The 19,913-nt window shown below is 35.2% G+C and overlaps 1 protein-coding gene across 2 annotated transcripts in view; it reads left to right on the plus strand.

The window, feature by feature from the left end:
• The first annotated feature begins 1,973 nt into the window (after positions 1 to 1,973).
• LOC121371754 (radixin-like) overlaps positions 1,974 to 19,913 on the plus strand; it is a 29,219-nt gene continuing 11,279 nt past the window's right edge. For both annotated transcript variants that reach the window (XM_041497880.1, XM_041497881.1), the window contains exons 1-9: positions 1,974 to 2,110; positions 9,397 to 9,498; positions 11,777 to 11,860; positions 12,925 to 13,020; positions 13,362 to 13,466; positions 17,614 to 17,783; positions 18,282 to 18,365; positions 18,921 to 19,067; positions 19,650 to 19,746. In XM_041497880.1, the coding sequence (XP_041353814.1) occupies positions 9,487 to 9,498; positions 11,777 to 11,860; positions 12,925 to 13,020; positions 13,362 to 13,466; positions 17,614 to 17,783; positions 18,282 to 18,365; positions 18,921 to 19,067; positions 19,650 to 19,746 (795 nt within the window). In that variant the 5' untranslated portion in view covers positions 1,974 to 2,110; positions 9,397 to 9,486. The remainder of the gene's footprint in view (positions 2,111 to 9,396; positions 9,499 to 11,776; positions 11,861 to 12,924; positions 13,021 to 13,361; positions 13,467 to 17,613; positions 17,784 to 18,281; positions 18,366 to 18,920; positions 19,068 to 19,649; positions 19,747 to 19,913) is intronic.

The raw sequence follows: 19,913 nt of genomic DNA on the forward strand, positions 1-19,913 counted from the left end.
AGCTACAAAACTATAGTGGACACCACACAATCTGTAGTCAAACCATATGCTGTTACAGAGAAGATTAAGCATATCGGCCAATACAGATCTAACGTGGCAATACGATGATGCAAAGTATAAAAAGCTCTTTGTTATAATGAAAGCAAAGAAGCAAGCTGCAAATATTATTCAGCAACTGAAGGAAGCATCCCTGAAAAAAAAAGAGAAGCAAACTGTTCCTCGTCGTATTGCTACAACTTCCACTAATATGATCTCAGAATCCACCAGGTAGGTCGAGTGCTTGGCTGCCAGTATCGAGTATCCCAAAGAAAGACACCAAGAAACAAACTAAGGGTTGTTGCTCGGGATGACTGAGAAAGATTTGAAACAGTTGATTTTGACTAATAATCATTATGAAGCTTTCGCTGGTGTATATGGTCATATCCATGGATGTATCACCTGATGATCGTCCACAACCTCAAAGACAACAAAGCCAAATATAATTCCAAATATAATATGGTGAATCGGCTACTCCAAACTGGAACTATGGGTCAAAGAGTCACTAACAGCCGTAATTGAAAAACACCATCTTACAACATGTCTTCTGGAAACTCGACTGAAGGATGATGTCAGTATTAATATTAGAGGATTTAACCTTTATAATAAATTTCAAGAAACTGAAAATAGAGCATCCGCAAGTTTAATTTTCTTGAAAAATTAATTAGTTCAGACCCTTGTAATAGTGACCACTTTATCAGTGTGCTACAGATGTGACGTCGAGTCGTGACATTACTAATGTTTTGGAAGACGATTTTTCTCATAACTTATCCATTGCTTTCAGTTTAAATGCTTTTACATCTGTCAGAAATAGAGCTGAATTATATTTCTCAATTTTTAAAAGATTTATCTTTAAAAATTACCAGTGATATCAAATACTCACAGGTCTGAGGAATAATATATTTGGAAGGAAAAATGCGATGAATCATTTGTATTCCATCCTTAACTTCTTAAAATGTCTTCCAGATACTACATTAAAATGATGCGACGACCATATACTTGTAGGCTATATATATATTAACAAAACACAGGCTATTAGACCATCCTCATCCAAATTACCCTATTTTGATACGTCCTTCATAATCAGTGCTTTCAATCAGGCAGACTCAGTTCTGTCTGCCTACTCTGTATGCTCTTCATCACTGTAGATTGCACGTGCATGTTCATCATTGATGATTAAGCCAGAGACGACATTTTTCATCTGGACGTTGATCCAAGCCATGGAAAAATCACTCATTTTGCGGAATGTGAAGACAACTCCTGAAAAATAAACCCAAATAGGCCTAAAGAGGACAAATTATGAACATCAAAGATCATGGGCGTACATAGGATTTTAAAAAGAGGGGTTCCAATACATAGGATTTTGAAAAGTGGGGTTTCAAAATAGATTGCAGAGATATTGGGCATATATTTCTATGTTGAGTAAATATAATAATGTCCCCCCCCCCCCCCCCCCCCCCCCCCCCCCCCCCATGTACGCCTATGAAGATGCCTGCAGAATCTGTCATGTTTTGACAGATTATGATAAATTTGTGTTTGGGGCAGCATTCTATTGTGACTCGCCAATCACAACAGATTTAATTGTGATATTTTCGGAAAATGTGACAAAACCAGACCAACTCAAAATTATAAATAACATTATTTAGCACTTATTATTAAATGTTTTGGGTGGACGTTTGCCTATAGGCTATAGGCAACAGCTGCTGTAGGCCTATGCCAAAGCTTTGATGTGGATAGCCTATTACATTTGTGTCTTAGTGTCCTTTACCACATCGTAATCAATGACTGTATATAAATTTTATTTTTCTTTATTATTAAAACATAGGTGGTCATTTATGATACCAAAGGCTGGAATTCACACCTATTTCAAGAATCACAACTATACCACATTTTCCCGCCAAAACAGTAGAATGTCGACAGTCAAATTTCCGGCGGATGTAAGGGCGTAAACGAAAGTGAGGCATTAAGTCGTAGAGGGATCTCGGTATTGATTGACGTTAGTCCACACCCTTGACGGCCATTTTGTGAACCGGTTGGTTGCAGAATAACTCTTGAGTATTGGAAAGTTTGTACGGTAAGTTAAGTATAAGCTTCTTGGTATGCCAATGTCAGTGGTTGTCTTGTGTAACTATTTCATAATTATATGCATGTGAATATTTTTATTCTGTGGGCTGGATACTCCTCATGGTGTTTTGTCGACGAGGAAGGGATGGGTTCGTGTTTCTGGAACAGTTGCAGTAGCTGGCTGGGTAGGACTTAATCAATGTCATGTGTAACTTGTATGTAAAATTATTGCTAGTTTCATATTTTTTAGCTGACAGTGAACACATTCTATACAGGAAATGGTATAATTATTTGCATATGTAACATTGCGTTTATTGATCAACCACCTTTCCACGAAAAATCCTCTACGATTACCACAAAAATGGCAAACTGTTAAGTTATAGGAGCATTATGGTTACAAGAGGTGAAATATTTTTTATATCAGTGATTGTGTACAGATATATTAATGGGAAGTGGTGACCACATAAGCATTGTTGTGGCAGGCAATGACCAATGTCAGAATAACATTTATCAAATGTATATCAGTGGAGGAAAAACATTGTGAGCTAGCAGTGTGTGTTTTGTTTTGTTTTTGAAGCTACTAGCCCATTGGGCTACTGGTTTTGCATTTGTCACTAACCCTGTGTTAAAAAGCACTAGCCCCAGGCTAGTGGAATTGTCGCCCTCTGGGTTTGCTGGTTTTCTATAATGCAATTTCAAGCCTTGTAACATTTCTTTTGCATGTCATTATTTATAGTATGCAGTAGGACTTTCCTTTGACACTGTCACGTATAAAGGACATTATAAATACTTATAAGAAATAGCAAGGAAGGAAATGTTTTATTTAACAACACACTCAACACATTTTATTTATGGTTATATGGTTAAGGACCACACATATATTGAGGGAGGACACCCGCTGTCGCCACTTCATGAGCTACTCTCTTCGATTAGCAGCAAGGGATCTTTTATATGCACCATCCCATAGATGGGACAGCACATACCACTGCCTTTGATGTACCAGTCATGGTGCACTGGCTGGAACAAGAAATAGCCCACCGACTGTGCATCAAGCAAGTATCCTTCCTTTTTAAGGTACAAACCTGAAATTTGAATATTTCATGTTTGGGGTACCTAATTAGCAGAGCTTAAAATTTTGCACGCACAAATTTGGCATGGTAGACCAAACACTTTGAGAGCATTTTCACCATTTTCGGGGCACAAATATTATTTGAAATAAACATTAATGTAATTTATGTGCTTGCTTTAATAAATGAGTGGCAAAAGATGTATTTTGTTAAATAATAATACCTTTTTGGGTGTTTTATAAAGGCAATTTTAGAATTATTTTCGTGAAGAAGGCTTGTTTAATCTCAGGGCAGCATGGTGCTGATTACGGCAAGATGGTGCTAGACTATTGAGGCATTGTGCTGCACCATGCTTAGCCTTCTGACTACTGCAGGCGAGATATCTCGCCCGACGCCACGTCAGTCGATATACTGTATACAGTGCATTCCCCAATTCATATTTCCCACCGTTTTGCACACGACACTCACCGGAAACGGAAATATAATTAAAGAAAAAAGATTTTTTTTCAAAATGGGAGGCTTTTGTTTTGATTTTTTCAATTGAAAATACCTTGAAATTTTTTTGAGTTCAAAAAGTGGTTTTCGGCAAGTATTTTCGCTTGACAACAATGGCGGCACGTCGCGGTCATTTTCAGGGATAGATAGCTGATTGTGACAGCTAATTTGATAATAAATTTGGATCGTTTGTATGAATCTTAGTTCGGGTTTTAAAAAAAATTCTGGTCAGAAAACCACTTATCAGGAATAATGGACACAAATGCCCGTAAGTAAACGCAATTTTTTCGATTTTTTGCCTAATTTTAATCGCCATTAGTCAATCTAAAATAATAAAAATTACAAAAAAAGACACGAAAATAATACTTACCGATTCATATATGAACTTTATTTCATGTATTTATGAAACATTTAAGTGAATATATGTGAGTAAAAATTATAAACTTGTACCCACTCAACGTGGTTTTTGTTAAAAATTAATCCAGTAGTCTAAAGGTTAGAGAGGATGATTTTCCGTTTCAGATTTTTGCAAATAACGTTTTTTTCTTCTGTTTTTGTGTTCAATTAGTGTCATGTTTTATTGTTATAAACTATATACATTTGTTATATTGTTCCAGCTCTGAGCTGGTTTGCTATTGCTATTATTATTTTTTAATACCTGTAAAAATAATTTTTGAGAAAAAGTGTATAAACCGCACCACTTGGTTCCCACCTTCATCCATAAATAAACCGCACCTTTAAATAAGCCTCGGTTAAAATAAAGCCACAAACTTAATTACGGTTAATTATTGTTTGTATTTAATAATAACAATAAAGAGATCCATTCTCCCTTAAATTCAAACAATAAATAATTGTTGATTGTGTGGCTTTCAGTTTCATTTCATCTGATGGATTATGGGTAAGTTTCATTTATAACCCCGCTATTTTCACGAAAATATGAACAAGAACTTTGGTAATGTATTGTTCGTAATTTTATATTAGTTGCAAAAAAATATGTATACTAAAACGCAAAAGAAACGCAGGTTTTCATTAAATTGGATATAAAATATTAAAAAAACAAAACGAAATGAAGATTTCAACATTTATTTTGGAGCTACACCAATTCGGCACACATTGGTGTTGGAAATTTTTGATTGAATTCCTTTTTGGCTATTGTTTCATGTCATAAAGTAGGGTGGGGGTCCATGTTAAAAATGTGAAAGAGACGACCTGTAGCATTGTCAAAGTCAGTATCGCGTGTGACCACCCTGGGCATTCAAACAGGCAGTGCAACGTCTCCTCATTGAGTTGACAAGCCGTTGAAAGAATGCCTGAGGGAGTGAGTTCCATTCATGGACCAATGCTGCCTCCAGCGCCTGCATATTCTGAGGTTGTCCGCGAGCCTGAAGGCGACGTCCGATTTCATCCCAGACGTGTTCGATAGGCGCCATGTCCGGTGATAAGGCTGGCCACGGCAACGTTGGGATGTTTGTGCTGAGCCAGCAACGCCTGTGTTGCCCTGGCAGTGTGCGGCCTGGCATTGTCTTGCTGCAGCAAGCGCGCACACGTGGGTGAGCGGCAAAGAAGGGAACGACGTGATTGTTGATGACGTCATTTTGGTACACGGCGGCATTAACGCGTTGTCTGAACACATGAAGTTGTGTTCTGTGGTTGAATGAGAACCCACCCCACACCATCACACTACCCCCGCCCCATCGGTCGGCCTGCAGAACGCAACAGTCGGAGTAACGTTCATGTCGACGTCGCCATACTCGGATTCGGCCATCAGCGTTGGAAACATTGTAACGGCTCTCATCAGTAAACAGAACTTGTTGCCACTGGCCACGTCGCCATCTTTGATGTTGTTGCGCCCACTGTTGACGTTGTTGGCGGTGCCGAGGGGTCAATATTGGTCCCACATAAGGACGGCGGTTACGGAGTCCTGCTGCCCTCAGACGGCGTCGGACGGTATCGGCGGACACTGGACCACGTGGACAAAACAGACCACGCACCTGGTGAGCGGTGTTAGCTGCTGGCAGCATCCGATTCCTAAGGTGGGTCACCCGGATGTACCGGTCTAGGGCTGCGGTTGTCACCCTCGGGCGGCCGGTGCGTGGTCGATCGTTCACAGATCCAGTGATTTGGTGACGTTGAGAAAGGCGTGCGATTGTCGAAACATGACATCCCAATTGTCTGGCTACAGCAGTACGGGTCTGTCCGGCTTGCAACATCCCGATGGCCATCCCTCGCTGGAGTTGCGTCAGTCGCGGCATTTTTAAAATGTGATTCTGTTGTCTGTCACTACTCAAATTGAATTTATGCGATTAAATCCAGGTGTGTAGGCTTTATAAGCATTTCAATGAGTGTGTTTGCACTGGATTCATGATACGGATGATCCAGCACGTGCAAACAACGTGTTTTGAGAATTCGTGACGTCACACAGGTAATGAAATTGACACGCAGGTGGGACTGCGGTGTGGGTGTGTGCCATGTCCTTTAACACAGTTGAGGTTCAATTCCACCAAAGATACTGCTTTACAAAGTGCAATTCTTTCGCATTTTCAGGACCTGCGTTTCTTTTGCGTTTTAGTATATAAATAAATACATGAGAACATGTAAGAATTACTATTTTAGTACTCACTCGATTACAAATGTAACCTAACTAGTGTGCCGTGTGCACAAGTTACATATTCAAACGAGGTCGGGTCAATCTGGATATAGGCCAGTGGTAGTGAACCGAAACTAAGCACTGTTCTGTCGATCGTTTAAAGTTTCGACATTATTTTATAACTTTAAATATATATATATAGAATTATATATTCAGAGCCTGTAGCACAAATAACAGCCCAATTTCCAAGATATATATTTTGCAACCACATCGGGGAGAGGGGGATAATGTACACAATGATGACAATGCCTCACCGCAGGACCCCCTGAACCGCAGGGTCTGTAGCACATGCTACACGTGTTACAATAATAAACCGGTGAGAAGAAAAGTAAAATGCTATTTTTGTGTGCAATTTAGAAAACAATCGGTTCAGAAATAAATAACATGTAGTAAATTCCGTAGCATGAAAAAAGGCGTTCCCAGTGGGATGGACTGTAAATGTGAAATGTTTCCGTACAAATTAACGAATATGCCTGAAGTTTTACGAAATTATGTTTTCTGGCGAAAGCGTTGTATAAATTGTCTATGCTTTTGAATCGTAATAAGTATTATTGAAAAATATCGAAATTGAACGTACTAGAAATCTTATTATATAATCAACATTCTAAAATTGTATTAGTAAATGTTTATTTTTATATTTCAAGTTAAATTTCACTATGTAAAGTGACACGGGTAAACAGTCACATGCTTTGTTGCAAGCTTACAGCAATTAAGCGTAACTTCCGAGAATTAACGGTTCTGAAAATATTTAGGCATACAGTACACTCCATGAAAGTTCTCATACCAAAACACTATGCGTATATTATCAATATTAAATCTTAAAACTACTAAAAATATTTATTATGGTGCTTGAACCAGAAATACAACTTTTGAAGGTTATTTTTAAAAAATGACAAATTCCGTTTCAGTTACTAAATTCAGCGATTCCATCCATTTTTCCGTGATCGCGGAAAATCATGCTAAAACAAGCTAGGGAAAACACTACAATGTATCTGTGTACTTTCGTTATAAAAATGCTACCTGTGTTGGCATGCCAGACATATTTACAATTTAAAGTAGTTTGCTGACGTCACGATATGCAATGCTTGAAGCACTTCACCTTTATGGGTATTTTTTTTTTTACTATTATATTATATTCCGATGCAATTTAATGACATGAAAATCTCTCGCCGCTATGCCAAGCCAGTCTAAGTCTGCTGATTACAGATTGTCCGCAGAGTTCGACACTTGTATTATGTATAAGTTCTTTTGGATTGAATCAGGTCTATTAATAGCAAACGCAATGTTAGTCAGAGACTACCTAGTGTCGGACAAAATGACTGCTAATATTAAGTTTGTGACTATCAAAGCATACCCGTACATAGCCTCATTTGGCTCACACGAATGTACCTGTGCAGCTACCATTAGATCAATTTTGTTTAAAACCCATTTTGTCTGTCGCAAGAGCATGTACCATGTATTACAAACATTCACCGTGGTGCGCAAGATCTCGTGCCACCGTTGCAGGAATGAATAGCATTTTACCGCATTTTTCATTTCTAACGAATTGAAACTGACAGTAATAAATTTTGGTTAAATTATATCGAGGTTTTAAATTGTTTGTTAAAAAATCATCTACAGATCAATATTATACTTGTTTAAGCCAAAATTGAAATTGGGTAAATATATATTTTTGTTAAATCTACTCCAAAAGATTTTCGTGGGTTGGTCGTGTTAGGACAAACAACCTAATTTTTATTTCCGCCTGGTAGCTTTTAAGTTATCCCTAGCACACAAAAAATATTTTTTCGTATTTATGATAGGAGAAAAGTTACAAAAATCGCTTTTTTGAATATTGTTGCCCATTAACCTTTTCACTATTTGAACTACTGAAGAAAATCGTTTGTGTAAACACTAAAACCAGATGAACAACATATTGATTGCCTAAAAAAAAAAATTCAAATTTAATGCCCTGAATTAGTAAAGCAAGTTTGAGTCACTGAAAACGAATCTTTAGTGGCCCAGGTGTTTGTTTTCTGATGAGTTTTCGAGCCCTGCATTAGTAATTGTCAGGTTTTACATTATTTGAAGGTAACTAATAAATAAAATACCACATACGTTTTTGCCAGATATACTTTTTACAAAATGGACTAATGTTGAAAAGTAGAAGTTATGTCATAATGACAATGTAATCTGCTCGCCAAAAGATAAGTATTCTGTAATTGGTATTAAAGCCGCACACCCTAGTTCCATCCAGCGAAAATAAATTATAATTTGGTTAATCTACAAACCTGTAACACACTTAGTTCACGTTTTTATCAAATGGAGTGAAAAAGCAGGTTTTATATCGATAAATACCATGGGAATCCCCATGTCCCAATTGCTTGATATAATTTTGAAAGTTTGTATTCTGATGTTACCGGTAGATGTCGCTCGAAGCACAACAATGCCTACGTTGCGAAAAATTTCACAGACTTGGGGTGCGTTCTTTTCACCTCTCCTGGACATGTTCCAACTGTTCTGTCCTGGTTGTATCCCCTCTCCAGATATCGTAGGACTTAGCAAAAGTATTGGTTTTAAGGATTTGTAACGTTTTGTATTGAGATACTTACTTGTCTGAACTTTATTGTTACTGAAAATGTTCACGAACTGTGAAGAAAAATCTCACAAATGAACAACAACAAATCGGATGTTGATTGCTTGAACCGTGCACGAGAAAACAAACCGAACCAAAATGATAACGGTCACGTGGTATACCAACGTCTGTGACATTGAAATGGAAATATCCCATCTAAAAATAGATTAGACCGTGTCTGCTCAACAGTTTTTTTCTCAAACGTGCTTCCGTTTTTCGGAAATACGAAAAATGCATTTTGTGGTATTACAAACACCAGGATTACCAAAAAACACTTCAGGTGAATGGAAATGTATATTCTAAATAATAAACGGTAGGTAACGTGCAATTTTATTTGTGAAAAAATGGGTTTAATAGCGAAAAACAACTAGCCGTAACTAGGGTGTGTCCCTTTAATGTTTCTATTTGCAGCTCAAATGATTCTAAATGTTTGATGTTAATATTTTACCCAAACTTGTTTTGTTCTGTTTTAGGTTTTGCTCGATAACAGCAGTCCTTCAGTTGCCTACACCAGCTGGTACTTTTTGATTTTTCTTTCCAGTGCTGGTGATAGAATCATCAAGATGCCGAAGCCAGTAAGTTTGTGAAATTGAGCGGTTTTATTTATCTTTTAGAATCAAATTGGGTTTGCTCTAATTTTAGTAGTGGTTTTATGTTGTTGCAAAATTAATTATGGCTAGAAGAAAAGTTTATGGAGTCCCTATTAAACAGGGTTGGGGTTTTTTTTTTTTCAAAGGTTGATTTTTAAAATCTTTATATTAAGTCAAACGGTACATATATAATTAACTTTTTTTTAAAGGTTGATTTTTATCTTTAAATTAAGTCAAAATATATATATTTAATGGAAGTCTGTGGTTAAAAGCATTGCCTGGTGAATTGGTTCAAAAGAACATTGCTAGGCTAGTTCTCACACCCTGTCTGAAAGTTAACTGTTGTGAAGTCTGGTCTAAAATGTTTCTCTGATGTCAGTTGACCAATATCCTAAATAAGGAAACATTTTAATGTAGTTGTTGGGTACATTCAGAACTTGCTTTATAAAGTGTGTGATCGTGCTCGTACAGAACACATAATTTCAATTGAAAAACATCGCACAAACGGTGCACATAAAATAGATGGGTATATTTTATTTTAACTGTTTACAAAAATCGACCATTTTCATAGCTCATTTAGCTGTTGGGAAGGTCCTTTTAATAAAACAATAAAAATTAAAAACCATGACAGTGGCTTTCATGCAGTCGTTAAACTGGTATTTCTCTTTGTTGAACAAATCAGGAAATATTAGACAATTTTGTAGACGTACCAGTCATAATCCAATCTGAGCTACACTGCCTATTTTATTTATTTGGAGGGTGACTTTTCACTTGCCTTAGCATATTTCAAAAACCAAGGACTGTACATTGCAATAGGCAAGTGTTAACTGTCACATGGTAACTTAATCAAGTTTTAGTATAGGTTTCTCTTAATCATTTTTTCTTATTTCAACCTTTTATTGTACAACAGTTTTAACCCCATTCCCCATATGACAATGCAAAGAAAGCTTATAGGAGCGGAATCTGTAGGGTATAGTTAAATTAGCTTCGAACTAGATAGTCGATGACATGGCTTTGTTTTTTCTTGAATCCAAGGATATACATAAGACTAGCTGTAAAAAATATTTACAGGGATTGAAATAAGTCAAGAAGGTTGTTTAGGTTATCAGGAGGTTACCAAATATCAAAGTTGAGAACTGTACTTAGTTCTCCACAAACTAAAGCTACCACCTACATTTTGACTAGCTGAGTGTTATTTAGATACCAGGGGCCTAATTCATTAAACTCTCACAACTTTGCGATCTCGTAGTGCAATGCTATAATACTTGCAAAGAGGATACTTTGTTGTCTAGCAGAGCCTAAGAGAGCTTTGTGAATTAGGCCCCAGGGCTCGAACTTAAGAATGTCTCCCACAGCAATTTTAAAAAGAATTGCTATTGGTGAAACCGCCTAACAGGGGCAATTTTGAGTTGGCAGGGTTAGCTCTGGCAGTCGCCAAATTGGCAAATTTTATTTTAAGTTGGCAAAATAATTTTACTACATTTTATTAGAAAATAACAGGTTTTCTGCCATTTTTGAACTGTAATAGATAATTTGACGAAACTTTGTGTTAACCCGGAGCTAGCCCTGGCTTGCCTATGGTAATTTATTTTTAAAGTGACATTTGCAGCAACTAAACATGACAGAAAGGTTATTGTGCTGTATGTAGACATTTCAAATGCACAAATGTTAAATACTGGCAGATGATATACAGTTATTTATAGTTCGAGCCATGAGATACACCTACAGTAGTATGAATGAATAACAAAGTTTTAATGTGTCTGTGAAGGTTTTTATAGCAGGGCTAGCTCTGACACTAACCAAAATGACCAATTGTACATTTTTAAAACTGCTTTGTTTTTATTTGGCATAATTTCATGTAATAATTATTATACCCCACTTCTGGTCTCGTCAAATTGTTAAGTATGTTCTCATTATCACTTTTTTGACTTGTTTATCTAGTAACAGGCTGAATAATGTTGCACCATACTTTTTTCTTTTTCTATATTTTCAATCCCATCTTTATCCTTCTTTTGTATAAGGGTGTTTGGGACAGCCTGTTGTATAGTAATAATGGAAATATAAATGTGTGGTAACTGGGTCTGTATTTCTGGTATCCTGTAGATGTGGTATCGGCCACATTGCATATTTCGATGACTATTTGTATTTATTTGTTAGTGCTGCTGATTGTTATATAAGTGGAATTTTTTTTTTCATTTGTAAAAGTAAAGAGAATTTGACACTAGTAAGTTTGTCTTAATACATATGTTTTGATTATTTGCAGGTGAATGTTCGTGTCGTGACTATGGATGCAGAATTGGAGTTTGCAATCCAGCCTAGCACGACAGGCAAACAGTTGTTTGATCAGGTAAGTGTTTCCATTTTTATGATATCAGACATATCTACTGATGTCACATTAAAAAAGTCTTATTCTGTCAACCATGTTTTTCAAAGACAAAAGTTTCTAGCTATTTTAGTCTTTTCTTCTATACACTGGTACCCATGGAGTACTCCAATTTAACCTTCTGACTACTGCAGGCGAGATATCTCGCCCGACGTCATGTCAGTCGATATACTGTACACTGTATACAGTGCATTCCCCAATTCATATTTCCCGCCGTTTTGCACACGACACTCACCGGAAACGGAAATATAATTAAAGAGAAAAGATTTTTTTTCAAAATGGAGGCTTGTGTTTTGATTTTTTCAATTGAAAATACCTTGAAATTTTGAGTTCAAAAAGTGGTTTGCGGCAAGTATTTTCGCTTGACAACAATGGCAGCAAGTCGCGGTCATTTTCAGGGATCGATAGCTGATTGTGACAGCTAATTTGATAATAAATTTGATCGTTTTACCAACAACGAAAATTACCAAATATTGCAATATGAATCTTAGTTCGGGTTTAAAAAAAAATTCTGGTCAGAAAACCACTGTTATCAGGAATAATGGACATAACTACTGGACAGCTGGCCACAAATGCCCATAAGTAAAAGCAACTTTTTAGATTTTTTGCCTAATTTTAATCACCATTAGTCGATCTAAAATAATAAAAATTACAAAAAAAGACACAAAAATAATACTTACCGATTAATATATGAACTTTATTTCATGTTTTTATAAAACATTTAAGTGAATATATGTGAGTAAAAATTATAAACTTGTACCCACTCAACGTGGTTTTTGTTAAAAATTAATCCAGTAGTCTAAAGGTTAAGTGTGCTTACGGTTCCACTGCCTGACAATTGTGAACTTTTAAGTGAGCTTATAAATCCTATACTGTATGGTAGAAGGTTAATGTCAAAACATTTCTTTTGTTTTTGTACTTGAAGAAACTAACATATTATCTTTTTCCCAGGCCTTTTAATATAGTTTGAAATAAATACGGAATTGAAAAAATTCCAACTAAGTTTGTTTACAAATTATTATTTTTAGGTAGTGAAGACTATAGGATTGCGTGAGATTTGGTTTTTCGGTCTCCAGTATGTCGACAGCAAGGGATATTCCACATGGTTAAAACTCAATAAAAAGGTAAGCATTATTTTTCATAAAATGTTTATTGGATTTTATTTTTTCTTGCTTATCGAGTCTGAGAAATATTTGTAGTTGATTTTAAATGTGCTTTATTGGTCTGGAGTAACATACCATGCCTTGGTTCATTCCTAATACCTCCACTTGGGCTTTTAAAAGTGTTATTAACGGGTAGGAATATAAAGTCAGCACAATGTCCATTCACATTTATGGGGGGTGGGGGATTAACATTTATCACATGAGTATAAAAATGTTTTTAATAATTTACATTATTACAATGCTGTACATTAGTTGTGAGTTTTTTTGGTTTTTTAAACAAACATTTAACTTCTGCTGTTTAGGTTCTAAGTCAGGATGTGAAAAAGGAAACCCCATTACAGTTCAAGTTCCGAGCCAAATTTTTCCCAGAAGATGTTTCTGAAGAACTTATTCAGGAGATCACCCAGGTATGTCAATCTTTAGAACACTGTTGAATTTTTATAAACCAATTTCAGTACAATCCAGTCGATCTGTACCTTTGAGATCTTCATATCTATTCGTCAAACTCGATATCAGATTGTTCGATTTAATTATTTTTATGTTTTGGGGGTGGGGGTTTAGATTGTGGTGGCAGTTTGCTCAACTTAATTTTCACAGAGTTAATTGGGTTGTATTTGGGATGAAAAATATAATTAAGCTTATTGATGTTTTTTGGGTGTGGTTTTTTTTCCATATACCCATCTTTCATAGGTTGTATTATGATTTGTGTCAGTCTTTTTATTTTTCTTGTATGGTTCAATATCTTGTGTAGGATCTTCAAACCTTGTATGCGTATCACCTTTACTAATTCAGATATCACCCTTACTAATTCAAATGTACTCTAAAATCTTGAAAATTAATGAATATATTTTTAACTGCTGTTCAAAATTTGTACTAAAAGTACATGAAATGAAGTGTTCAATTTCAAAAGATTTCAATCCCATAATCTAATAGTTGGAGCACTGTTATTTTAATTAGGTACCATGAAATTATTTTCAAGCAGAAAGCCATGCATGTATGTACAATTTGGGATAATAGTGTTTTGAATAGTATTATTAAGTCACCGAGACCAAATTTTCATGGTTTAATGCACATCAGAAGAAAATCTTTCTATATCATACCTTCCATACTAATTCAAACCAACCATCAAACCTTACTGTTTCAATAATATAATAGATCTATTCTACGTTATCCAGACATACTGTTCACTGTTTAGATAACCATATTCAGGGCTCGCGCTGTCGGTAGCCAAATTAACCATTTGCTAATTTTTACAAAAAATGGCTAATAAAATTTGCAAGTGGCTAAAATTTTGGCTAAGCCATTTTCTGTCTTCTGATGTAAACAAATGGATACATAATCTATCCGACACCTCAAACATAATAATACTACCAAATATTCAATTAGTTTAATAGCGATCTCGCAACCGGTAACGAGAAACGGTGTTATGCAGAATACAGCGTAGGCCTTATGTTTGCTTATTTTAATAATCACGGTTATTAATTTTAACAGCATGCATTCAACATGTATGACAGCAATGTCTGGAAGATCTGTAACTTGCTATTTTTAATTTGTAAAATCTTTTAACCAAAGTAATAAAAACAGACCGACAATGCGTGTCAATTTGAATACACATGCCAGTTCAGGGCCAAAAGACATGTAGGCCATCTCAAGGTCTGAGTTCAGCCAGACCGAGCAAAAACAAAATGTTCGTTAGACTGGTTTGTGCGCTTCACATTAAACCAAATGGACACGACGAACACCAATCAAATAGTTCGCGAACGTTAGGAAGAACCTTCGTTGGCTCGTTGGCTGAACTGAGGACAGCTCTCGGTGCGAATATACGTCATGCTTCAGAGTCAGCTGACACCCGCGTGTCAAGAGACATCGTTGCGGACATTAAACAATATGATTACGCAAAAGTAAATCTTGATGTAAATTTGTAGAAAACAATAGTTGTTAGCATCAATGAATACCTAACTGCAGTTTTGTTTATTCCTTTGTCTTTGTTAGTTTCGTACCCATGGTTGAGAGCATGTATGCAGATCGCGATCGCCGGAAATGAACATGCAGTATTTAAATTATACAAATTACAGTTAAATGTACACTGAATAAAATTAGTTTACAGTAATCATATTTGTTAGATAATTTTAGATATAAATTTGTAAGACTTGAGGTGACATTTAATAAGTTAGCTGGATTTTAAAAAGACCAGTAAATTTTAATTTTATTAACCTTTAGACTACTGGATTAATTTTTAACAAAAACCACGTTGAGTGGGTACAAGTTTATAATTTTTACTCACATATATTCACTTAAATGTTTCATAAATACATGAAATAAAGTTCATATATGAATCGGTAAGTATTATTTTCGTGTCTTTTTTTGTAATTTTTATTATTTTAGATCGGCTAATAGTGATTAAAATTAGGCAAAAAATCGAAAAAGTTGCGTTTACTTATGGGCATTTGTGGCCAGCTGTCCAGTATTTATGTCCATTATTCCCAATAACAGTGGTTTTCTGACCAGATTTTTTTTTAAAACCCGAACTACGATTCATATTTCAATATTTGATAATTTTCGTTGTTGGTAAAACGATCAAATTTATTATCAAATTAGCTGTTACAATCAGCTATCGATCCCTGAAAATTACAGCGACGTGCCGCCATTGTTGTCAAGCGAAAATACTTGCCGAAAACCACTTTTTGAACTCAAAATTTCAAGGTATTTTCAATTGAAAAAATCAAAAACAAAAACCACCATTTTGAAAAAAAATCTTTTTTCTTTAATTATATTTCCGTTTCCGGTGAGTGTTGTGTGCAAAACGGCGGGAAATATGAATTGGGGAATGCACTGTATACAGTGTACAGTATATCGACTGACGTGACGTCGGGCGAGATATCTCGCCTGCAGTAGTCAGAAGGTTAAAGGATTTGTTGTTGAGGTTTTTTTTTTTTGGAAAATGGAGTATACTGTGGTGAAGTCGGCATTCTTAGCCGAGGTATTTTGTAAGCAGAAATCGCAACAAGCCTTTAACACGATGCTGAAATCAACAGCAACAACATGGCACAAATTATAAAATCGTTTGGGGTGGGGAATTGATGGGTCACTTAAAAAAAAAAGAGAGAGAAAAAAAAAAGTTATTCAAACTAATATAAAGATTGCTATTTAAAGAAATAACGAGTTCTATATAATAAAATAAAAAAAGCTCAAATTTTTATTTGGGAAAAAAGAAAGAAAAAACACCATCCATAAACATCCACCCACCCCCATATTTCTGTGTGTTTGTTAATTTAATGTCATAGGCCTTAGAAGTTGGTGTGGGTGTATGGGGTACTGGCTTCAGACTCTGAAGATATTGCTTAACCCCATCCCAACCCCACCCCCGCTGAAAAAACTGGAAGTAATATATTAACTGCCCCTACCCCCATTAAGGTTTTGTTATTCCCATTTATTCCAGTTTGTACACAATTAGCTTAAAAAGATAAATTTTCATATTCATATATAAATACTCTATACAGTACTGCGTAAAACAAATTTGGCTAAATCATTTTCAATATGGCTAATAAAAATTCCATTTGGCTAATATTTTGGCTACAGGTATTTTTGATCCAGGGTGAGCCCTGCATATTTTTATTGCAGATAATGATAATTTGTAATAAGAAAGTTTTATTCAACCTTTGTTTAAGCCAATATTTTTACTTTCCAAGAAGTTAGCATTACAGGCATAATGTGTCACCTTCAACAGTGTCATTGTAATAATTTGTGGCAAAATTTATCTTCACAGCCTTGTTTTTTAATCGGGGTAATTACTTTATTATCTCTACTGTCATCAGTAATTGGTCCAAAACCTGGTGCACAAATTTCACATAATTATAATCCAATTATACATATAACACATTCATTAATGTGTGCTTCTTTATCAAAATCCTGACCTGTTCATATCTGTACCCAGTATTCTTATATTTTTTATGTGCTTTTTATTTTATTTTATTTAAAAAAGTTTATTTCATCCTAAAAAAATTAAGTGGGTAAATGATCTCTGTAACTAAATTAATAATTGAAAATTACATTATTTATCTTTAGTTAGTGAAGCTTTTGTTTTTATAAAAGAACTAAAATTGTTGTTTCAACCTTTGATCATTGTAATTAGAAGAAAAGTGAAGTTGTTTTCATTATGTCTTGTTATATGTTAGTGTTTCCAAACAGTAGGCCTGCAGTGTTTTTCGTATTGAGTAATCCAAAGCTGAAACATATTTCCTAACAAAAAAATTAATATGCTAATTGATAATGTTCATGTTTGATGGGATTTTATATTGTGTGGCCAGCATATTCTGAGTGGCTGGTACTTTCAACAGCAATTCACCAAATTCCATACTACTGTTCAGATTAGAGTGTGATTAAATTTGTAATGTAGTAAAAACTAAAGCTCATACCTTACTTTTCTTACTCTCATTCTTCGTGAAGGATAGTCATATTAATGACTCCAGAAAAACTCGCTCATTACAGTTCATTATGTCTTTTTTGTAATGGGAAATGTGTTTGAACATATTTCTTTTTCTTTGTTTTTTCAAGAGAATGTTTTTTCTGCAAGTGAAGGAAGGCATTTTGAATGATGAAATCTACTGCCCTCCAGAAACGGCTGTTCTTTTAGCGTCCTATGCATGCCAAGCAAAATACATGGACTACAACGCTGAAAGCCACCAGCCAGGCTTCCTATCGAATGATAGAATTTTACCACAGAGGTTAGTTTAGTCGATTCCTGTCCAGGACATGAAAATGAAATGACATAGCTGTAATTCCAGTTGTGGTTTGGAGGGATATTTAGCTCGATTGATAGTGATCGCATGAGGTAGATGGGTCACAGGATATATCTGCCTTTATAGACTGGGTTTTGTTTTTTTATTCGTCATAATCTGTGGACTGTCCTGTCAGTTAAAAACATGCTTGTAAAATATCCCTTGCTTACTTTATCGATATAGGTAGCAGAGTTGATGCAGCAGGGTTCCACTTGTTCTCTTGATAGTGTGTCGAAAAAAAACCCCCAATATGTTAGATAGTGAATATCAATGTGATCTCATTTCCAGTTGTGGCTTGTTAGTCTGGTAAACTGTTTTACATGGATTATTTTATTATCAACAGCAATTGACTTAGTTTAGACATAATACCTGTTGTAACCTCATATAGTTCATTTATATTTTTAAATTTCTTATTTTGACTTTATCTGGCATGTTTGTTTTCAGGGTTTATGAACAGCACAAGTTGACCAAGGAACAGTGGGAAGAGCGAGTGATCAGTTGGTATGCAGAACATAAAGGTTTGATGAGGTAAGCACTGTTAAATCTAGCATATGTACCGAGATGAATGATTAAATAAAATGCTAATAACTATAATAATTGTAACAATTGAAGTTGCAATTTGCATTTTCGTGTTACAAAAGCACGGTCACTGAAATGGTTGAGAACGATTGTTTAAGTCACAGGTTATGACATGTCATGGAAGTTGGAATAGTATTTTGTTTGCCACAACATTGTTTTTAGCAAAATCACCATCATCATAATTTTGATCAATTGTCTGCTGTTTTAATATATAATTTAAATGCCAGTACAATGAGAACAGTGATATAAATGAATAATACAAGTATTATCATGTTTTTGAATGACTGATAAATTTATCATAACTATAGGTTTTTCAGGCGTTAATTATGGCAACCTGTACATGGGTTACCAGGCACCATGCTTATTTCGATGCATGCAATTAGTTTTATTCATTTATGTGCTTTTACTATGAACAAAATGATATCATCTGCCTTGAAATGACATGTGTTTGACTTTTTTGTTTATTTTTGTAAAATGTTTGATTGTTTTGTGTATGTGTTTCAGGGAAGACGCTATGATGGAGTACCTGAAGATTGCCCAGGATTTGGAAATGTATGGCGTCAACTATTATGACATTAAAAACAAGAGAGGAACAGAACTTCTGCTTGGGGTTGATGCACTAGGCTTAAATGTCTATGAGAAGGATGACAGGTAAAGTGTGTGACTGTTTTATTGATTTTTCTACAAACATAACATGTAATACTGTTTGTAATGAAATAATGAAATTAATCTATATTTTGTAACTGATTCCTATTTGAAATGCATTTTAAGAACACCAATTGGGGAATGTTCAGTTATTATTAGATTGTTGTTGGCCTTAGGCAGGTTTTAAGTCGGATGATAAAGCTGTTGCTTGAGGTATAGGATCGAATCCCCTTGGTACCATGTCCTGTGTATAAAAGTGCATATAAAGGATTCTTGGCAACTAATGGGAATCTATAGCAAGTTTCCTCGGAATTATGTTTGACTTCTGATTGCGTAGAATAATTAATCAATGTGCTATAAGGCATTTTTTTTTTTCAAGAATGTATATAAATGGCACAATGTTTGTGCAGGTACAATTTAGTTCTACTCTTCGCTTTCTTAAGCATCAATGTGGTTAAAAAGTTATGTTTCAAATTAATCATTGGTTTATATAAAAACAAGTATCTCTTATATTTAAAAAAAAAAAAATTACATAAAGAAATAACATGTATGATTTGTTTTGTGATGTACTTAATTTTTTCTTTGTAGGTTGACACCAAAAATAGGCTTTCCATGGAGTGAAATCAGAAATATATCCTTTAATGACAAAAAGTTTGTCATTAAGCCAATTGATAAAAAAGCACCAGTAAGTATGGACACCTAGTGGGACATCTGTAATGAGAACTGCCAATTACTTACTTAGTTCCATTTTGTGTTAATGGGTGTGGTTATGGGATACCCAGCCAGTACAACAGGTTGTTGAACAAATACGGTTAAAAGAAATGCAGGATTTGTTTTTTTAATCTTGGTCGG

The sequence above is a fragment of the Gigantopelta aegis genome, chromosome 4, assembly GCF_016097555.1.
Source record: "Gigantopelta aegis isolate Gae_Host chromosome 4, Gae_host_genome, whole genome shotgun sequence".
NCBI lineage: Eukaryota > Metazoa > Mollusca > Gastropoda > Neomphalida > Peltospiridae > Gigantopelta > Gigantopelta aegis.